This window comes from Cebus imitator, unplaced genomic scaffold (genome assembly GCF_001604975.1).
Source record: "Cebus imitator isolate Cc_AM_T3 unplaced genomic scaffold, Cebus_imitator-1.0 Scaffold5, whole genome shotgun sequence".
Taxonomy (NCBI): domain Eukaryota; kingdom Metazoa; phylum Chordata; class Mammalia; order Primates; family Cebidae; genus Cebus; species Cebus imitator.
Genome location: NW_016107320.1, coordinates 6749973 through 6773052, shown reverse-complemented (window position 1 = coordinate 6773052; position 23080 = coordinate 6749973). Strand labels below are relative to the sequence as shown.

Genomic DNA, 23080 nt, shown 5'->3' with positions numbered 1-23080 from the left:
ATCAAACTTCATGTGTCTATCAAAGAGGCAGAAAAAAAGATACCAACTCCATGAGTAGTAGCTACAACGATGTGGTTTTAGAATGCCCTCAATTTTTTAGCTACCTCTTTGCCTTACTGGTAATCCCCAGATAAAAGACAACCATTTGGGATGACAGTATTACTGCTATGGATTTTCCAAATTTAGCAAAGCTGACAGTACTTCACCATCTCTTATCCCTTGCCTATCCCCTGGGCTTCTGGGTGTACCCACTACCAAGACTCTAGTGCCCTCATCAGGCATGTTCCCTAGCACTGGGCTTGATTCAGCTCACATATTCTAGCATGGCAGAGCAAAAGGAGAGGAAACAATTCTGTCCTCTAGATTCTCTTGGCCCATTGTTACCTTCTAAATATGGCTACCAGCTCCAGATTCATGCACCACTCGGAGCTGTTTTCTTGTTCCCAGCAAGCCAGGGCAGATGTCCAAAGACAGAGCCCTGGGCTTTGGAGAGAAAACCTCTGAACAGAGATGCAATGGAAGTTGCCATTCACATCCTCATGGGATGGACAAACAGCCCATCAGAAACCGAAAGAACATTTGCATTCACAGTCTCGTGATCGAAAACCTTTATTTTCCAACATTACTTGGCCCCGGACAGTGGAATTCCAAGGTTTTAAAAGAAGGCTAGTCCATGTGATAAGGACTAGCAATCCATACACTAAAATCCTCTCCTGGGCCCCATCATTTACCTAAGGCTTCCCCCATAGTATCTTCACAGGAGAAATAGAGATGAAGAGAAAAAGCACAGGAAGTCTGGGTTAGGAAGTAGAAGGACAGTCTCCCACGGTCCATCCAGACTGTGGGTAAAATTTCTTCTTCTTGGTTTTTTAGTTACAATGAAAAACAATGTACAAATTTTACTGGTCTAAATGAGATGAATGAAGAGCCAGGAAAGAACTTTCTAAGAAGCTATTTTCCATAGGGAAAAACATCCTGGTTCTCCTGAAGAAGACCAAAAATTAATGTAAATTACCACATACACATCTTTCTCTCTAGGATGCCTGGATGGCAAGTCTATATTAGGGACAGCTGTTTCCTAATAATTGGATCTATGCCAAGAAGAGATACGTCCATCTATTTTTAGACTTCAGCTTATCAAAATGTCTTGTATTTTATCTGCTTCAACCTGTATGAATCATTTAGGGATGAAAATCCGGGGGCAAGGCTTCAGAAGCAGATTTACTTCAAGTGCGCTACAGTATTCAACAACTCAGGCAATATGAAAGCACAACTCTCTCAACTAGGACAATCCCTCAACTTAAAAAGACAAAGTTTTTTCTTATTCATACAATTATTTGTGGATTTGTAGATTCTGTAAATTCACAAATAATTCAACATTAGACTGAAACAGAATGTGTCACTAAGCAGCTGTTCAAGTATTATAAAGTGACTGATATTCTGGAGAGGATAGGGGTAAACATCCCAAGTCACATATTCTTTCATTAACAGTAATTTTAACTTACATGTTATCATAACATAAAAGCAGAGTAACAATAAATATGCATGCACAAATTTAGAGCATTCATCTATGGGTTAAAAACTGTCCACAATGCCCATTTCTGTGATTTAGAAAAACATTACAAATCAGTTTTTATTTTCTTATGAAGACTTTCATTAAGCCATGTTACACTATTTTGGGGTGGTAGCAAATTGCTTGAATCAGTAAGAACCCTAATTGTATACTTTTTGTTTTCACTATCATTTATGTATATAAAACTAATCAAAATACTCAATTCATTAAGAGCTATCAAAAGAGATTACCATTTCAGATCATTCAAGCATATTAAAAACAAATAAAGGCTAAGAATTGCTATGAGGACTTAGAGATCTTTGAATATCTAAGCAGTTCATAAATTGTCATTGAAATGTACAAGAGCGTTTTAAAATACATTATGTTTATAATTAAGAAAAACAGGAAAAAAATAGGTATCAAAGCAAAGGAGATTTCCTGAACAATGAATAGATTATATTTGACAAGGGTAATAACCCTCCCAATCACGTCTTTTGCGCTCATTTGCTATAAATATACAGGCCAGAGGAAGTACAGCTCACTCTTTTAATTCTCTGCTGTCTAAATCTCCTAGTCGTACTTAATACATCAGAACATATGGTAAGACTTTCCCTAGATTCAGAGGATTTATAGATACCCCACAAATGATGAGAACTATCCCCAATGCTAGTGAAATATTCTAACTCAGATATTTATATTCACTTTTTAAAATATTTTTATTCTAAGGAGTTCTTTTCCCAAATGACATATGTTGTTTTCATTTTTAACATAAATATAAATAAATACATATACAGTTTCTCTACTCAATAGAAGGAACTATTTTAAATCCAGTATAGATGTTTGACAGCAAGATTTACAAGGTTTAAAAAGAACAGTCACAAACACTTGGAAAATTAAATTTACATTTGTATTTACAACATACAAGCAGTCAGGCTCTATCTGCTACTATTTCTATTTCCTTAATATAGCTTTTGTTAAGAATAGTTTTCTTCAATACTGACTGGAAAATCTCTGCAACTTTTTTTCATTTTCAAAACACCATAAGGTCAGCACACTTCATTAAACAGTGATTGAAGATATTAAAAAGAGTAAGTGCTATGTATCATAAATATTTGATAAAGATATTTACGTTATCTATACATGCATACCTCTTCATTCCACCATTATATGATATAAAATATCGATTGTCTTGTAACATAAGAATTGATGTACAAATCTGGCATGACCCAATTGTAGATGTCATTCAACCTCAACATTTGTACTCCTTTTTAGAAATCAGCTTCTGCCTCGTATATCCACAAAGCTTTGGAAGCTAAAAGTGTAGCATATCAAACAATGACTTGTTTGAATAATAGAGATTTAATTGAACAGCAAATTATCTTGCATTCCAATGAACATAAAACCCAGGAATATTTCTTAGGTCATTCAGTGAGCAACAGAAAAAGTGAAGACAACAAAAAATTTAAGTAACTGTAAAGGAAGTGTATTTATACAAACTTCAACTATAAAGCAAACAAGCTATGAATTTCCATGTTGTCTTCTAAAATACACTAATAGTTTCTGATTCCAAAGGTCCCTTTTTCAAAGAGCTTCTTGTTTTATTGACATTATTCGGGAGTTTATATTAGACAAGGGGGGAAAGAGAAAAAGGAATTTCTAGTGGAGAGATTTTTATTAGCTCAACCCTAAAGCTAATCTGTTGCATGTGTAGTTTCTGCACTAGCAAACAACTTGTAGGCAACAACCCTGCAGCTGAGAGAAGGAGAGCTGGAAACTGTTCCCCTGGGTATGATATCACAAAATGACTTTGCTCTATTCTTTCTCCAGCCTAGCATTATGGCTCCAGCCTGCACACAACCATCACGCCCCCAGGGCAGCTTCATGTTAGGTAAGGACCTTCTGCTCCATCACTCTTCCTGAAATCTTCTGACCAGAAGCAGCTCAACCAAGACAAATCAGCCCTCATTCTCCTTCTCTCCTTCCTTCTGTCCTTCTTTCTCTCTCTCTCTCTCTCTCTCTCTCACACACACACACACACACACACGCTTTTACACTCAATATTCCAATAACATATTTACTGAATTTACATCAAGCAAAATAGCTGATACTATTTACTTTCAACCTCCTATATTAGAAGAAATACTGTTTGTAAAAATGCAAGGAGAAACTTTTAGCATGATTTCAGTTAAAACTTAGCTAAATCTATTAGTTGAGGTTACAAGCAATATCCTACTTTAAATCATATAACACTAAAATTGCCAAACACACACAATAACTATAGACACCCAGAGCAGTAACTGTGTGATTTCTTAATATACTCGATTACATGCAAAGTGATTTCCAGCTCATTAAAAACCCACTTTTTAAAAACATACCACAACTTACAACTATGTATTCTACTTCTTTCGACTGGCAAACTGAAGGACAAAACTAAGTAACTTCCATGAAGTTTTTTCCCCTTAGAAGCACAAAATTAGAATATTATTCCTCCAAACAACATAGGTTTTCCATTTCCAAACATTCTCTGGATGCTTATAAGAACTTTACCTCTCAAGTCTTACATTTATTTCTAGTTAAAGGGCATAACACCATTGATAATCTAGCAATGCATCCCCAATCCTAGCATCACAGCTAACTACAATGCCCCTTATGTTAACTTCCCACTTTGCAGAGTTAATGATTCAAAACTCATATGGCTTGGAATAAAGGCAAAAATCCTTCCTGAATTATATACAATAAAACATGTAGAAACCCAACAGTGGTATTGCTTAAAACGTTTTGTCAGATTCTGTAACAGAATCACATCTGCTGCAGTATAATGACGTTGAGCTTTCCTGTTCCCTAATAAGACAACTCCCAGCAAAGCTTTTCCCATGCTTTAGAGTGACATCTATCAGTGGGTCTCGGGGAATCCCAATGCCACTTAGCTTTCTTCAGCACCGCTCTGAACAGCTTCTGTCCACTGAGTGGTGCAATCTTAACAGGTCTCTGGCATACAAAATAGATTGTTCAGATAAGGGAACGGTGGGTGTCATTAACACCAAATCATCAGGTATCAATTAGCTGCAGGACATAAGCACCACAAATGCCAACCAAATAGTTAAATAATTGGCCCCCACCAGACACAAATTTAAAAGAACTGACATACTCGGCATCACAGGCATACTGAGGATGGCGTGGTGCTGAGTTTTATAAAAATTCAGTTAACCCAAACAGCTATTAGACGGATACATAAAGACCAAGGAGAAAAGCTATTATGCATGTTGGAATTTGTGACGTGTAATCGTGTTAATTTATGGTTTGAGAAGAAACCCTGCTATGTATTAGTGATTATATGGTAATCAGGAAATTACACAGATATTTACATCATAGAAATTCGTTTATGAATGGCATAAACATAATGCTACCTCAGCAACGTAATGAGATAATCAGCTAATTTCTCAAACCTGATCATCTGAAGCAGAGCCGGGAAGAATGCTTTTCAGTGGTAAATGGGAAAAGGTGTGTCAAATCAATTGCTAAACTTCCAAAATTCTTCTTCAGGGCCCACCTGTGATACTCCATAATTTCATTCATCTGTTCTGATTCACTGACGTGCAAAATCGTTCTCCAAGCCAAAACATTGTGAAAACAAAATTTCTTGAGATGATTTGGCCAAAAAAACACCAATAACAATGTTATACTTCTCACATATTGCACATATTCACAAGGTACAGACTGTACTTATCTGTTGGTCATTGAGTTTGCCAAAAAAAACTCTGCCACAACTGCCAGGGAATGTCAGTGCACTAACCCTTCCTTGTAGAGACTTCACAGACACAGAAGCAAACCCGTAACCATCTCCACATCCTGGACTCCAAGTCAAGGGAAGGCGTTAAAATCCTGCGGGACTCACCCTTCCACCTTCAAAGGAGGCCCAGAATCAGCAGCTCCTAACCAAAGCCAAATTCAAATCACCTACATGCAAGAAAGCAGCCGGCACATTTCAGATCTACTTGGTGAGCCAAACCTCAAAGGATTAAAAAGTTTCAGCCGTCCCCAACCGAGGACCAAACTTGGGCTTTCCCCAATGGCAAAGCCTAAGACTAGGGAAGCGGGAGAAGGCGGCGAAACCTCCCTCTTAGAGGATCGCTGAGAGCCCACCACCCCGAAATCAACAACTCCTGGGACCCGGAGCGCGTCTGCTCTGCTCCGGCGGCCGTCGAGCCCCGGTCCCCACGCGCCCCAGATGCGCCCTCCTCGCCGCGGGTTTGCGCCCCCAGGGGCGAGGAACTTACCGCACCGCTTGCACAGCACCCGGCTGACCTCCTTCTTGAGGTTCCGGCCCGTCTCGAGAGGGGGGAAAGAGGCTCGGAAGGCTACCGGCGCGCGGCTGGTGCTGTTGGCGTCGGGCTCCATGAAGAAGATGTACCTGCTGTCCTCCTTGAGCCTCCCGCAGGAGGGGAAGGCGGGGTGGCCCCAGGTCCCCAGGCGCACGGTGAGCAGCGAGTCCTTCTTCAAGCCCCCAGCTTTCACCGCCCACACCTGGTGCACCTTCACCAGATAGGGCGCCTCCTCCCCGGGCTCGCTGGCGCTGGGCACCGGGGCGGTGGGCCAGGAGGGCACGGTCCCGTTGGCGGCGGGCAGCGGCTCCTCGGCGGGCGGCCCCAGCGCCCGTGGGCCCGCAGCTGGCTGCTCGCGATCGCCGCCCCACGCCCCTGCCTCGCCCGCCGCCGCCGCCGCCTTCCTGTCGAGTGCCCCCTGCTGCCGCCGCGGCGGGTGCACCTTTCCCTCGATCACCACCGCGGCGCGCTGAGCCAGCTCCTGCACCGAGCCCACGCTGGGCGGGGACGAGTAGCACACTGAGGCCCCCGCGGGAGCCGCCTCGTCGCCGGCCACCGCCCCCGGCGCCAGGGCCGCGGTCCCCAGCAGCAGCAGCAGCAGCGGCAGCAGCGGCGGCGGCGGCGGCGGCGAGCGGGCAGCGGGGCCGGGGCGCTGGGCCCGGTGGCCGGGACGCCCGGAGCGGCGCGGGGCGCGTCGCCATCTCATGGTGCGAGGTGCGTGCGGGCTCCTGGCTGTCGGTTCGGACTCTCCCCGGATCTCTAGCGCTGCCTCCCTTTTCCTTCCCCCGGCAGCACCACTCCTCCTCCTCCCCCCTTGCCCTCCTCCTTTTATTTATTTATTGGGGGGTGCGGGGGTAGGAGAGTTGTTTATGGGAGGAGGAGGGGGTCAGAAGTGGATGGAACCACAGAAAGGCGAAGAGGTATAAGGGGAAAAAAAAAAAAAAAAAGCAAAATAGAAAAGGCAAAAAAGCCGCTGCCACCGCCTCGGTTGCAGGGAGTGACAGGTCCCCCCACCCCCCGCGCCGCCGCCGCCGCCGCCGCGCCCGAGCCCTGCTGTCGGGGCTGCTGTCACCGGAGGAGGACGTGGAGGTGGAGGAGCTGCTCCGCGGGTGACAGTCCTTTGTGTGAAGTGATGCTGCGGCGGCTGCTGGGGCTGAGAGCGAGCGGCTGGGAGAGAGCGCGAGGGAGAGAGCCCTGGAGGCGGAGTTGCGTGCCTGGAAATCGCTGGGTGGCCGCGGCGGCGACAGCGTCCTGCGCCTCGCCAGCCTGTTTACCTGTGGTGCCAACTCGGCCCGCGCGTCCCTTCCCCATGCTGCTGCCAGAGCGGAGCCGGGTCCGCGAATGGGTCCTCCTGGGCGTCCCGGTCCCCGCGCGCCTCCTCCCTCTCTGTCGCCCCGAGTGCTGCAATGGGAGGACCGGCGGCAAACAGGCTGCAGTCCGAGTGGGCTGCGGAGATTTACTGGGGAGTGAGAGGTGACGCTTCAGTGAGCGGGGACCTGTAGCCGGCGCTGGATGCCCAGGCGCCGTGGGAGGCAGGCAGAGAGGGGCAGGTGGGACCCCGGGCTTGCGGGTCCTCGGTGCAGAAAAGTTTTGGATGGACCGCTTGCTTGACACTTAAAAGGGAGCAACATGTTCGCAGGCGACAGGCAGCGATTAAAACAACAACTTTATAACGCGGTCTTTCCTTGCAACGCGCACACACAGTGTGCACATCAGGTATGACACCTCCTCTACTCCATGCTCCCTTGATCCTTCGGCCTTCATGACCTCGCCTTTTCTTTTATTGAAATGCCTGCTTCACCATGACTTTATGACATGTGTGGTACTGCTGGTAGGAGCACAATTTGAATAAAATACTTGCTCAGCTAGGCCATTTTCTATAAAGTTTATGGCACTTTGTCAACTAATGGGTTTTGCAAAAAATAAATAATGAAATCAAAGAAGCTTCTATGGCTACTGGAATAAAAGATCCTAAATACAAGAGTTGTAGGTATTTAACCTCCACCTGGTATTGTGCCACCTGAATACCAAGCTCCCCCAACTCCATTCCAATCTGTCCCCTTACCCCCCACCTGTCCTGCCAAATTTAAAGAGCTACTTCTAAAACAAGAATTCATCCTCTCCGGGGATATTCTTTTCAAACAAATATGATTCAACAGAAAGAGAACACGTTTTTTGCATTTCAAGGTAAATATTTCCTCTTATGCTCTTTTATGGTGAGAAATACATTCAGTGACCTCAAAACAGCTAAAGTTGTTGTTCAATAGGCGATAGATCCACGTTGTGAGAACTGAAGAATTTTAAAGCACTCTAACTTCATAACACCTTTACTCTGGGATTCTACACGTTGCCTCTAGCAGTTTCTTGAAAGCATGTCATAGAAGCTTTAGATTTTTTTATATAACAAATAACATGATAAGCTACAAAGATCTTTTTGTTCTTGGCATAATATAGTTGGCTACAAAACAAGGCTTCATTCTCTCAAAGTGCAGTTTGGAGGGACAGAGTCATCATGCTCCCTGTGTGTCTCCGCAAGGGGAGATTCCTGTTTCTCATACCCTGATGGAGTGCTTCAGGAGAACATCACCATTTAGCAGCATAGTTGGACAGGTCTGGCCTCCAGTATATGTTCACTTGAACCCTGCCTGGTGCTTCCAGTGATTTACTGACAGTGGTTCAGACATCCAGTCCTGCTAGTTTCTCCACTTTCTTTGGCCTGGCCTTGCATATGACTCTACTTTTTTGGAGGTACAACTCTAATCTACAACACTTTCTTCCTCTCTACCTTTCAGATTTGTATCAGTTATCTAACACTATATGACAAGCCACTTCAAAATATGGTGACCTGTCTGTTCATTTAGCCCAAGATTCTGCAAGTTGGCAATTTGGACTGGGCTCAGCCAGGGGGTTCTTCTGTTGAGCTCACTGATGGATTTGCTGGAGACTCTCTAGTCTCCCTTGGCTTCAGCTGAGACACCTCATCTCATAAAAAATGTGGTCTCTTTTCCTCCCACAGACTTAGCCTGGGTCTGTTCATGGTAGCTGGTTGTGTTTCCAGAGAGTGGCCAAGGTCTCTTGAGGTCTAGGCTCAGAATGAGCACATCAACACTGCCACCATTACAAGGCCAGCTCAGATTCCAGGGGTGGAGGAGTAGACTTCCTCTTCACATAAGGAACTGAAAAGTTGCATTGCCAAAGAGCAGAGATACAAGCAGGGGAAGAATTAGGCCATTTCTGCAAACAGTCCACTGCTGATCCTAGGCATCCTTTGAGAGCCATCTGCCCCGTGAAGCCTCCTTTCCGACATACTTAACACTGGAGTGACCACTCCCCAAAGTGCACTTTCCCTGCATTCACAGTCTACATCAAGTCTCCTCACTCGTGATCATGTTATCTTATTGAGCCCAAGGTTTTCTTGAGTTTTACTCCCATCTATCCAACTAGATTGCAAATTTGCTAGAAAGCAGAGACGATAGTTTCAATATTCTTCCATTTTGATACAGTTTGGGGAAAATATTAAGCACTCAATAAATGTCAGCTAATTAATCATGGACTGATGTGGCAATGTGCTGATCGTACACTACCCCAACACTATCACAGAGAGATGGAATTCCAAGCAAAAACAATAAAATTTTAAAGCACTGGCTTAGAGTATTATGAAAGGCATAGATGTGCTCCTCTTAGTACTTTACAAAGCATTTTGTCTATGATCAAACATAAGCCTCTCTTATTTAAAATGGTATTTTTTGAAATGACCCTATCCCCACATTATCTCCTATTCTTCCTCTCTCTGTTAAGTGACATTAATAATTCTTACAGATATTTTCTGTGCAAAGGTAGGCCTTCTTTTAACAGTTCAGTACTAAAAACTGTTTGCACACGTATTTCATTTCAATTATTGTATCAGAGCCTTCATTTACCACCCACACTGGAAGGATGTTGCCTATTTTGTCCTTTTGCATGAGAAAGCAATAGCATTTCTAATGTGATTAACATACGCTTAAGAAAAGGTATAAATAAATTGTTCAGTATGATTAAATGCTGTTCAGAAAAGGGACAATTTTGTCCACACCACTGTTTTTAAAAGACAGAAAGAAAAAAGGCTAGAGAAGACCACAAACCAACCAGAAAACAGTAACAAAATTGAAAGAGTATAAGTCCTTATCGTTAGTAACATTGAATGAACTAAACCTTTTTTGTAAACATCCTAAAACCAGTGGTTCTCAATTTTTAGTGTGCATTAGAATCATCTGTGCAAAAGCACAGATTTGCTGGTCCTGCCCCCAGATTTTCTGATTCAGTAGATTGGGGATGGGAGTGGACACAAATCTGCATTTCTAACAAGTTCACAGGTGATACTGACACTGCTGGTGATAGAGACTGTATTTTGAGAACTATGGGCCAAATATACGAGATTTATAAGCATCAGTATCCACAAAATACTAACCTGTAAACCCATGTAAGCATACTTAGGCATTGTATTCAACTATTCAATATCTCCTCCATCATGATCTTCCCTATCCCTATTTCAGTAGGGGAATGTGAATTGCCTCCTGGATTACTAGGACCTGATGCTATTTAGCAAACATTATGACCAGTTAAGGGGGCAACTATACCTATTGATAGTAAAAATGAATGCTTCCTTGGAGCTTAACGTGCTTCCATGGTCAAAATTGAAAATAAAGGGAAAATTAGGGATCAGAGCAGCTATCATCCTGTTATATGCTCAAGCAGGGAAAGCACAGACATAAAATTATGCAGGTAAATGTGAAATGCTATTTTTAATAATTTAGATAATATGAAGAAAAAGCCCACAATTGGCTCCACAGCGCAATGGCAACCTGAAATGGTTTTCCCACCCCTAGCACTTTATACCTGATTAAATGTGCCTAAATGGTGGCTATTGAAAGGGCAACAGAAAATCCACAGAGGCACTGATGTCTACTTTATCATCATTGACCAATAGCACACAGAAGTACACACCTCCAGCTATAAATCATGAAACAACCATTCTGCGGGTCCTGGAGTCCTGAATTTGCAGTCTCTGAAAGAAGCCTCACTTAACAGCTAATCTTAGAGCAGGTGCAGGATCCATGACTATTTAGATACAGCAGATTAACAGCAAGCTAGGCATGAGTGAAAAACAAGTTAAAAGAACTGGTGAATGTGAACACTTAGAGGCCACCCAGGAGAAAAAAAAATGTAGCAGAATGTCTTTCTCTCTGTCAAATGGTAGCTAGAAAGTTAAGGAGATTCTTAAAAGGTCAGTTGCAATATGAGTCTTTAAGAATTGGTCCTAGTTCCTCAGGTCACAGACTCTAGGGTCCCTGGTCACCTCCACCCATCCACCTATCTATCCATCTCTCCATCTATTTCTTTAATTATATCTCTGTGTATGTGCACGTGTGTGTGTGTGTGTGTGTGTGTGTGTGTATTTAAGTCACTATTATGTAGCATAATGGGGAAACATAAACATGAAAGTTTGCTTCCCTGAAGAAACAATCTATTGTGCCACTAACTTCTACAGTTGGTATGACATGAAATCCCATAGATTTTATATATTTTAGTCCATCTGGGACGGAGGGAAAGAAAAGGAATGAAACCAACATGGGTTTCTGATTGCTTTTATGTGATTCAAAACTTCTTGAAACTTTGGAGTAGGTATGGACGATCCGAAAGTCTCACTTAGGTTTGCTTTTTCAACAGCCTTTTCCAGACAACAAAGTGAGCATTCATTGAACTTTTACACTGGGCAATATATTTAAGGTTTAAGGCCATAATTGGCTGTCATCAGACTCCAATTCTGCTACTTGCAGTCCCTGAAAGTCCAGGAAAATTTATGAATCATGCCGAGCCTCTTTCCTTATTTATTAAATAAGCACAGTCCTTGCTTTATTTCACAGGGGGCTTGCAAGGATTAAAGTAGCTTCGTATATATGAAAATTCTTCAGAAACTCTAGTGTTATGCAAAATACAACCTAAATAAGTGATACATTTCCCCAGGTTTCTTCCAATCCAGCAAGGAGGACAACACATTTTGGAAACTGCCTTAAAGTTGATCATATAATATCAACTTAAATGCCTTTATTGATGGAAGCTCACTACTTCCAGGGAATGCTTTTCCCGTTATAAGACATATTTCACTATTTGAAAGTGCTTTTCTGAAACCGGCTGCAAGATACTTATTAAAGACCTGGTCATAAAATGCAAATAGTGATGCTCTGTTGTGTACCATTATGTTACTCTTTGTTTAGACTGAGTCAGTGATTGCTGGTGTGGGGCTGCCAGTCTTGTCTCTCCCATCCCTCCCATCTATTTGTATAAATTAATGATATTTGGAGTTTTTTTTTCTTTTTCTTTTTTTTGGGGGGAGGTGGGCAGAGTGGGTTTGTTGCTCTTGTCTCTGTGTGTGTGTGTGTGTGTGTGTGTGTGTGTGTGTGTGTTTTCTAAAGGAGAAAAGACACCTGAGGAAGAAACAAAGGAAGAAGAAAGATGAAAAATGGAGGATGGAATGGGATGTATTCCCCAAGCTAGCTTAGCAAAACAAGGGCTCATTCTCACAGAGACAGACTGTAAGTAAAAGCTGAGTTCAGACCATTTTTATGAAGAACATTGTGAAACTTAAAGGCACACACCATGCATGGTGCTTTCAAACTCAGGTGGAAAAGTAAAAGTCCATGTGAAGACAAAGACCTTTTCCCAGTTCTGGAAGGAAGAAACATTGTAGATGTGTCCTGAAGAAACTAAGGGGGAACAACACAGCAGTGGGAATGTCACTGTACTTTTCAGAGAAGTAGGAGATCTGTGTTCTCACAGCAGCACCCCTTAAGGAAAAAGATAAAAAGAATAGCAGACATAATTCCCACTAGGGCACACCTAAGGACAGCTGGTGGGGGAAGGTGAATATCAAGCTGAGACTCTGCAGTTACACCTTGTAAGCTAATAAACTGGAAAATATAAGATTTGATGTTAATACAACCTCCTTGGGACCCTCTTGGGAACACTGAGATGATGACTATTAGTACCATTAACATTATAATTAACTACTAACATAACAATGCTGTGAGGGATAGAAGGGATTGTTATCACCATTTTGCAAATGATCAGATCCACTTGTTGAAATAAAATTCTATTTTTATTGTATCCCTCCTCCTTGAGCACAAGTTTCTTCCTTATGCCTTAGTAGTGAGGCGCTATCTGGAGATAACATATAAGCCATTCAATAGAAATGTTCCACTTAAGATCCTAAATACATTATACTGAAGTTACACCATTTCCCCCCAAAAATTGACTTGGAAATCTCATTTTACATTGGTGTTTAGGAGTAAGAAATACGCATTTTATTTATGTCTCAGAAGACATTATGGAGCTTATTGTTGCTATTACAAATATGCCAAATTGGAATAAAGAAGAGGTTTGATGGTTACCCTTGTTTTGAGTTTCATTTTTCTCAATGATAAAAGTAAACAGAATTTTTGCTTTCTTTCCATTTATTCCAAAAGTATTCACTGAAGTTTCTTAAAATTCTCTAAGGAATTTTCCCTAGGAATGAATCTAAGAAGAAGCTTTTGAAAAACTTGTAGGAAATTAAATGGTCATATTTACAATCTAATTATTTTCTAAACATTTAAAGTAACATACAGCACTGCTAAGTAAGAAAGAAGGCAAAGAAAACAATCATGAATCATGAGTCTCCGAGGCTGAATCCTAAAGCTCAATTTTTGAAAATCTGATGATTTTCTGATTATTTTGCCATGGAAGCTTTCAACATCATCCTTCCCTTGAAAGTGTTGGGCTATATAGATGGCACTTCCAGTCAGACTAAGAGAAAATAAATAGACTTTAGAACTGAAGTGGCATTGCAACCTACCTTGCTTTGCTCATCTGTCTCCATAAAAATAAAACTCCTCTAGTTTTGTCACTTTCGTTTTCCTTTGGTTTTATAGATTCTTCTACTTTAGCACAGTCCACACATGTGAATAGTAGGATGCTTTCAAGTTCTTAACATACACATCACTCCATGAAGGCCATAATTACTATACTTTATGCCAATTTATATTCTGAAGTTTTTAGTGAGAACTTCAGCATGGAGGAGAGTTTGTTGCTAGGTCAAGGGGACACTGAAGTGTAGAAGCCTGAAAAACAAAGACATGTAATAAAAGAGATCAAAACAAGAGAAGTAACCAACTTCCTGCCCTAGTGGTAAGTTTCACACCAGTTTTTTCTGTATCTACTGATGAAACAGGGGTTTAAATAAATATTTTATTATCCACTCCTAACCCAGCATGCCATGTCAGAATGTCATAAACGTCCCTGTTAGGTTATGCTTTGAACCACAGAGAAACACATCAAATGTTAGACCAGAAAAGAATCCTAGATATCTACTCCAAACCTCTTAATTTCATAAATGATACAAAAAAAAGTTCAGGAAAGTAGATTGCCTTTTCCAGGATCATAAAGCAGATTGTTGTCAGAAGGAGGTTTAGAACTCAGGCATTGGCTTTCTCATTTCTGCACTTTGCCTAGGAGCTGCAATAGTCTAACTAAAAACCCTGTGTTCAGCCTTTCTTCCTAACAAGCTGCACTCCTAGACTCTTTTTTCCAAAAACCATTTCTGGAAGTGATAGGATGCATAATCTCAGCACCTTAGATATGTTGAGCTCTCAGCAGTTAGAATGCTAAATTATTCATGTATAAGATAATTACACATTAATCTGAGGTAAGAGGTACCACAAAGACAGCATTCGAAAGCTGTTCCCAAAATAGGACAAGCAATAGCTTTCTAATTGTTCCTATTTATGGAGTGTGTCATTTTTCTGTAGCTATGACTTCCCTTGGCCCAAATTAGGACATGAAAGAGTTAAAGGCTTTTACATCATTATTTTACAGAATGCATCAGAAGAGATTTGTTCCAGAATTCAGGGACAACTCTATAAATGACCCACCAAAATTATCAGATATAAATAGACACAGATGATATAGATACATATCTAGATATCTCCTAAGGCTTCAAAACTAAATGAAATTATGATGTCTGCTCCAAAATAATATTAAAGAAATCTATTAAGCTATCTATTTTATTGCAAAGAACATGTCTCTGGGTGATAAGACCAAAAAAGATACTATAATAAATTTTACAAACAGCTGAATCTCTGAAATGGCACTAATGTGCTCTTTCATTCCGGGTCCTAAACATACACCTTCCATTTATGGTTGGCCTTCCAGGAGCATTGAAACATGTGAATCTGGAGCCTTCTCCAATGTTTACAAGTCATATTAATCCTTCTCCTTGTAATCTTGTCTTAGTCTAAATTAAATTCTATATTAAAGAAAATACCTTATATTATGAGAAGCAGCATAGCATGAGTTCCTGGGTTCAAATTCCAGCCTCAAGTCCAGCTACAGAATCTTAAGCAAATTACTTAAACTTTTTTCACCTTCAGTTTCATTCATTATTAAATAATTATAAGAGCAACAACCTTTTGGATTTAATTACATTAGATCAATGTGCATAACACACTTAGAATAGTTCCTAGCACATACCAGCAGGTATAAATTACTGTTATTGTATTCTTCTCCTTGAGCACAGTGACAACTGCCTTAGCATCACTTTTTTCTATGCGTAAGACAGAGGCAATTAATAAACGTTTGAATAAATGAAGCAACAAATGAAGACCATATTAAAGACTTTTTAAATCACACACACAGATTTGAGTACTAGTAATTAGTCATTTCCCATAGAATGAGCCCCAAACATTGATTTTATTCAGAGAAGAAACCTACCAACTCCTTATCCTCGTGCACTGGGCATACCATCCCCAAAGAGACTCTGTAACAGCCAGCAAAATAACCTTACTGCATAATCTCTCCCAGCATCATCAATTGACTGAACACTCTGAACTCAGTGGGAAATGGCTTTACTTCTCACCAGTCATTGCTTTTAAGCATGCTCTGTTGGACACACATCTCTCAGTCCTTATCTCGGACAGATCCTATAGCTGCTGCATTCTTTCAGGTGTACAAAGAAGCCCCAGTCCATCAATGATGGCATCTATGCAGGGATTAAAGGTGTCTGGTCCAATTTAAACCAAAACTTAATTTCATATGCAATTCAAAGCTTCTCTTCTACTACACTAACTCAGGGCTGCAGTGGTGGAGAAGGAACTTGGCCTGTTCTCTTTTCCTTCCTGTCCTTCCCCTGCTCCTCTGGCTTCTCTAACATCAGAACAGAGGAAGAGAAAAGGAAAGGTGCATGTTTTGTTTTTGGCTTAAATTACTCTGTATTTTAGTTCTCCCTTGGTTAGTACTGGCTGGCCATCAGTGACCTCTGGGTTGGTCAGACATCCAAATCCTAGCACTTCAGTGAGGTACCCAGGAAGTTTCTTTAGAAGCTTTACAAGCCCACATTTGTGTTCGCCTCTTGACGTCCTCCCTTACCTATCCCTAATGATATGTCTCCTCTCATACCAACCTATTACTAGGGTGTTCTCTTGCCTTAGCAAGCCACCTTTGGAGCAATGAACTTTTAAGGTAGCTTGTGCCTTTCACAGCATCCTCTTGAGCTGTGAGAAACTCAAACATCCTTTCCATGCTAAAGGATTAAAAAAATGCAGGCTACTCTTGGACACTCCCTCATTTTGCTGTCATTATGGCCGTTCCAGCTGCCCTGTTGCCTTCAGAATTCCTCAGACAGGCACTAAGCCCCAGTCTCTGAATTTATGGATGAGTTATCACCAAGGAGCACTGTGCACTCGCTCAGGATCAATTTCACTCCCCATTCTGCAGTCCCCTGGCAGACCTAGGAAAGGAAAAGGGCTTCTGGTACTTCTGAAAGTCTCCAGCTGGGGACAAAAGCCCAGTTTCCTCTTATTCTATGTACCCTCAAGATCTCCTAGTAATCCCCTTGCAGCCAACTCCTTGGTTGGCTTAAAGGAGGTATTAGAAGAGCCCCCTCTCACCTCTGCTTCCTTTACCTGAGGTGATGGGGGGCGTGGGGGTTGTTGCCACAGCCCTCCCCAGTAATCCAAGGGCTCATTACCTTTTTGCATCCTTTCAACTCCACCTCAGTTTCTTCCCTCTGTGTAGGCTGGGAGTAAGTCACAAGTAAGGAAGTGAAAGAGTGAAAATCCCAGGACAAACCTGGCCACACGTGAGTGAGTCCACAAAGTACCCTACTGCTTATACAATCTTTGTGCCAGGCATGGAATTAGGGCAACATCACAAAATCAGTGAGAAAACTGAGTAAAATTTTCTATGTAATAGGAGCCAGATGCAGTGGTACACACCTGTGATCTCAGCTACTCAGGAGGCTGAGGTGGGAGAATCTCTTGATCCTAGGACCTCAAGGCTGCAGTGAGCTATGATCGTGCTACTGCACTGCAGCCTGGGCGACAGAGTCAGGCCATTTGAGAAGAAAGAAGAAAAAGATGAGGAGGAGAAGGAAGAGAAGGAGGAGGGGGAAGGGGAAGGGGAAGGGGAGGAGAGGTGGAAGAGGAAAAAAAGGAAAAAGAAGAAGTAGGTGGGGAGGGGAAGAGGGGGAGGACCAGAAGAAGTGGGGGAGGGGATGGGGAGGAAGATGAAAACGAGAAAGAGGAGAAGAAAAAGAGAAGAAAGAAAAAAGAAATGTTCTACGAAATGAAAGAGGAGGAGGACAATTCTTCATAGATATCAGTAAAACAGTATGAAAGATGAGCCAAAAACTCATTCTGGTAAATAGGATTAAATACATCTGCATACCTCCCTTTTATCTGTGAAAAAACATCCGTCTCCCAAAGGAAATATTCAGGAAAATACCAAAGCATTAAGTTATAATATTTATCCTGATATTACAGATGCAGATAAAATGCAAAACTGATTGAAATTGAATTTCATAGACTGTCCTTTGCTGTGTTGTTATGAGCGTCTAATAATGTGCACTGTTGTTCTGGAATTTTAAAAAATGGTCAGTTCTTTAAATAGATATTTTTCTTTTCATTAATATATAATTTTTAGGTTTCTTTCTCTGCCCCAAAGTGAAAGTTCTTAATTATTAAGCATACTAACTTAAGAGTTTATATTCTTAACATTTAAACTTCGTTATTCTCTAATGAATTGTGAAATTTTACAACATTCATTGATATGAGTTTTTGAGAGGTTGACAAGATACCAAAATGATGTACCACTTTTGATTTATACTAGCTCAATGTATATGTGCACTCATCCAACTTAGAAGATATATATATATATAAATATCTTGAGCCAGAACTAGAATATTATGTGACCAAAGAAATCTCTTTCCTTCCCTCTTTCTTCTTGAGATTCCACTCTACCTGTCTCTTCAACCTATTACTGCCTAGAAATGCTCCTAACTATGTGTTTATTCTCTTCTAGCCCAAGAACTAAATCAAATCAGATTCAGAATGGGGGTTGGGGACCACAGTATTTTCTACCAAGAGGAACTAGAAGAAGAGTTGTTAATTTTCACTGCTATAAGTGTACCTTTCCCAACAGTAATACTCTCCTATCCTTAAAGAGCATCTCTATTCCTGATCCCACCTCCTCATCAGTCCTTTTTAATTTCCACTACAAAATAATGTCAAAAGTATTCCTGACTGCCCAATGTGAAAGTATATTTGATTTTTTCCACAGAAAAATTAGTTCAGTGTTGTTGTGGCAACCAGAGATGAATGAGTCATTAGAGGGTTGGCATTGTAGACCCAAAAACCTGCAAGTGTTTCCATAGGAAATCATGTCCAGAATTCCAAACAAAGGACATGAAACACTAAGAGAGACATTAAATTCTTTATAAATAACATATAATCAAAGAAGAAAAAACTCTTTGTAAAGTTCAACCTTTTTGCATGAGAAATATTTCCATAGTGCCTCATCTAGAAGTATTTTCAGAATTTTCCATTTTATATAAAGCAGCAAACTCCTTCTTGAAATTAATTATGGGTCCAAATGAAGAATAAGATCTTTCTTTGTGATCCAGTAAATGAATCTGCTCTGAACTTATCTGTTCTTACCATCTTTACTTTTCCCACGATCTTAGTCCATTCAGGCTGCCATAACAAAATATCTTAAACTGGGTAATTTTAAACAACAGAAACTTATTTCTCACAGTTCTGGAGTCTGGAAAGCCTAAGACCCAGGCATCAGCAGGTTTGATGTCTGCTGAGGGCCTTTGTCTTCTCCAAAGATGGAATTTTCTATGGGTCCATACATGGTGGGAGGGGCAAGGAGGCTCCTTCAAGTACCTTTACAAGTTACTCAACACATTCATGAGAACTTTAGCCTCATGACCTAATCACCTCCCAAAGGCCCCACCTTTTAATACCATCACCTTGGGGGTTATGTTTTAACACATGAATTTTGGGAGCATACACACATTCAGACCATAGCACTCAGGTACCTAACGGTGTATTTTTTTCTGTTAATATTTCTGCCTCAAACATGAAGATTCTGCTAACAAGCTAGCTGATGGTGAAAGCACCCTCCTCTTGTCTCTATACCCAATGTAACAAAATTTCATTACCTTCCACCTTTCTAAGGACTAATATTATCTGGATGTTCTCACTTGTCTACCATTCGCCAGGAGGTTGGCTGTGTCAGATGTAAGCCATGCTTGAAACTGCCCTAGAGCAAAGAGCTTATGAGATCCATGATCTCATCACATATTTTGGAGGAAGGTTCTCAAGTTTTACACCAGAGTAAATAGAAATTTCTAGAGGTTGAAAATTCTATAACTGAGGACAATTTTTTTTGATTTTTTGTTTTTTATCAAAGTGACACATGTACACAGTTCAAGAGTAAGCTACTTCTATTAGACTTGTTAATACAAACAGAAATCTCAAGACACCCCCACTTTCCATTTCTCCTTCCATAAAGTGATCACTTTCAACTCTTAGCTGAGTCTTGGTATTTACCCCAAGAACATGATCATATTGCTATTTCTAGATTTCTTTCAGTTTTAGGTGTTACCTATTAACTATAAAAGGCAAGAGTTTAGTTCTTTTTTCTCCCTAAGTAAATGTTCACTTCCCAAACCCCATTCCTTCCTAGTAGAGCTAAATCAAAATTTTGGTTATTCAGTATTTTCATTATTAAATCCATGTATATAATTCAAAAATGAGCCATAATATAAATTATGATTAAAATATCTTCCCTGCTCAATATCCTACTTACCCTGGAGCTAATAATTGTTTTTGGTTTTCTCCTATTTGTTTAACTTTATATGTATTTATCCCTAAATCAGCCTCAAGTTCTTCCCTGTCTCTAAATACGCTCTCAATACACTTCTTTACGTTAACTATTCCATCAACTTTGTGTTTTGAAGACATCTCTCCCTGAAATTATGAACTGCTTTACACTGCAGTGATTCACCTTTATGCCTGATAATTCTCAAAGATTTCCTTTGACAATCAAACAAGGGAAGCTTGCTTGTCTCCTGAGTTGGAGCTCCTGTTTCCCAGATCCAATCTCTCTCTTTTTGTTGGTTCACAAACTTGTTTTAATAAAGTGTATCCTCAGTAGCTTCCCAAGAAAGTGTACATGGGAGTAAATGTTTTGAGACTGTCCTTGGATTTTATTGACTATTTGGCTGAGTATAGATTTCTAGGTTGGAAATTATTTTCCCTTAGAATGTAGAAGATATTGCACCATTGTTTTATAGTTTTCAATATTACTTTTATGAAATCTGAAGCTGGTCTAATTTCTTTTCCTTTTTATATAACTTGGTTTTCCCATCCTCTGGAAGTTTATGGGATCTTCTCTTTATCCCCAGTGCTCTGAAACATTATGATGAGCCTTGGTAGTAGTTCAATTTTTAATGACTTTGCAGCATCTTTTCATTCCAGAAAATCACATCTTTCTGTTTTTGAGAATAATTCTCAAATTATTTTTGCTAATGAATTCCTCCCCTTCACTTCTCTGGAATGTCTTTCTGAAGCTCCTGGACTTTGGGCTGGTCTTCTGATTTTCTTATTTTTTCTTAGTTTCCAGCTCTGTTTTCTGTTTTGTTTTGCAGTAGTCACAGAAAGAAATTTCTTTAATTTTATCTCCCTTTTTTTGAGTATTTTTTTTCTACTTTAACTTCCAAGGTTTTACTGGATATTCATTTTGAAGCACCCTGTTCCTTACATGTAGATCATTTTTTTCTTCTGTTTCTGGAGGTATTAATGAGAATTTTTGAAAAATGTTCTTTCAACCAAATTTCATTTTTCTTTTTTAGTTATCTCTTATTTAGAAACTTTCATCAGCTACCTAATATGCTTTGTTGTATTCTCATATTTAGGAAAGGGAGATAAAAAGTTGATGGAAGCTGTAAGTCCAAAGGCACCAAGGGTATCCTTTCATACCAAGAGTTTCACAGTCAACAGAACTGGGTGGCCTGTTCATTTGGAACCTTCAATGTCAGTTTCCTTAAATGTTTTCCTTTTGGGCTGGTCAGATTCCATAGAGTCTTCAGTCTCCTGCCCAGAAGGAAAAGTCTGCCTACTATTGTTTCTCAAGCCCATGAGGGAAGTATGCTAGGAGCCTCAGCATTCACTGTGTACATATTCTCTGAGCTCCCTATGTTCAGTATAATACCACTATTCTCAATTGTGCCAGGCATCCCCAGTCTAGAGACTCTGTTTTACTCAATCCAAGGAATAAACTTCCAGTTCCATGTCTGGACAGAGAAGGGCAGTGCAGAGGATCATAGAGAGGTGAGGGGGAATCTAGGCATCTAATGCATCTAAATCAGATTGCAAACAGTTCTTATTTACCTTCACCCTTTCATTCCCACTTCCAAGAGTCCAAAGTACTGATAATTCCTGAGCCTTTTGCAACATTAGCAAATGTTGACTTTACTCATTCCCAGGTGAAGTATTCTCAGATGATAATTTACTATTTTTCAATCTAATTCAAGTGTTCAAAATTATATTGTTGTCATTTCTCCATTTTTGTTTGTTACAGGTTTGTGCTTTTTAAAAAATTCCTTTATTTAGATTTGGTTGAATATCAGAAGTGAATAAAATGCCATCTTAATCATGAATTTAACCTAGGGTTTAAGAATGGATGCTCACTTGCTACACAGCTGGAAAATCTGTAGACCTGTCTACCAGTGCTAATTTTTTTCAACCTTATTAAGGTATAATTGAAGTACTTGAAAATGTACATATTTAAGGCATGCAACTTGAACATGTATAGACATATCACTATGATACAAACAGCAAAGACGTCCATCACTCTTAAAAGTTTGTTTGTTCCTATTCTTAAACCATGCATTCCTTGACTCTTCCCTGAGGAATTGCTGATCTTCTTTCCATCCCTATATATAAATTTACATTTAACAATATTAAAATGACACCATGCAATATGTACCTTGGTTTTACCTGACATTGTTTACTCAGCATAATTGAGAGTTGTACATGTTGCTCCACATATCAACAGCTCATTTCTTTTTACTGCTGAGTAGTATTCCATTGCATGAATATATCACAAGTTGTTTATTCATGCATCCACTGATGGATATTTGGGTTGTTTGCAGCTTGGGGATATTATAATTAAAACTCTATAGACATGTGTATCTTATATTTAGGTGAACATATGTTTTTGTTTCCCTTGAGCAAATGCCTAGGAGTGGAATGGCTGGGTTATAGGGTATGTATAAAACTTTTTAAGAAACTGCCAAAAAAGTGTTTTCCAAAATGATTGTACAATTGTTCATTCAAATTAGCAGTATATGAAAGTTCAGTTTCATCCAGTTCCTTGCCAACATTTGGAATGGTCATTTTTTATCATTTTAAGCCATTTTAGTACATATGTATATAGTGGCATTTCACTGTGATAATATTTCCCTTGTGACTTTTTTAATGTGCTTATTTGCCATCCATCTCTCTTCTCCAGAGAGGTCTATTCATATCTTTTGTCTATTTTGTTATTTAGTGTTTGTCTTATTATTGAGTCATGAACATTCCTCACATATTCTACATATGTTACTTTCTTGAAATATGTGTTGTGAATCATTTCTCCCAGTCTGTGGCTTGACTTTAAACCTTATTAGTGGTATCTTTCAAAAATCAATTTTTTTTATTTTGATGAAATCCAATTTGTCAGCTGTTTATGTTTCATGCATCTTTTCTTTTAAAATATTTCCTGTCTCTAGTTTGCAAAGATATTTTTCTACATTTTATTCTAGAAGTTTACAATCTCAGATTTTGCATTCAAGTCTATGATTCATTTT

The 23080-nt window shown here is 40.1% G+C and overlaps 1 protein-coding gene across 6 annotated transcripts in view; it reads right to left on the bottom strand.

Moving 5' to 3' along the window:
- Positions 1-6672, bottom strand: part of NRG1 (neuregulin 1) — a 1133309-nt gene extending 1126637 nt beyond the window's left edge. For all 6 annotated transcript variants that reach the window (XM_017534988.2, XM_037741063.1, XM_037741067.1 and 3 more), the window contains exon 1: positions 5830-6672. In XM_017534988.2, the coding sequence (XP_017390477.1) occupies positions 5830-6580 (751 nt within the window). In that variant the 5' untranslated portion in view covers positions 6581-6672. The remainder of the gene's footprint in view (positions 1-5829) is intronic.
- Between the last annotated feature and the right edge of the window lie 16408 nt (positions 6673-23080).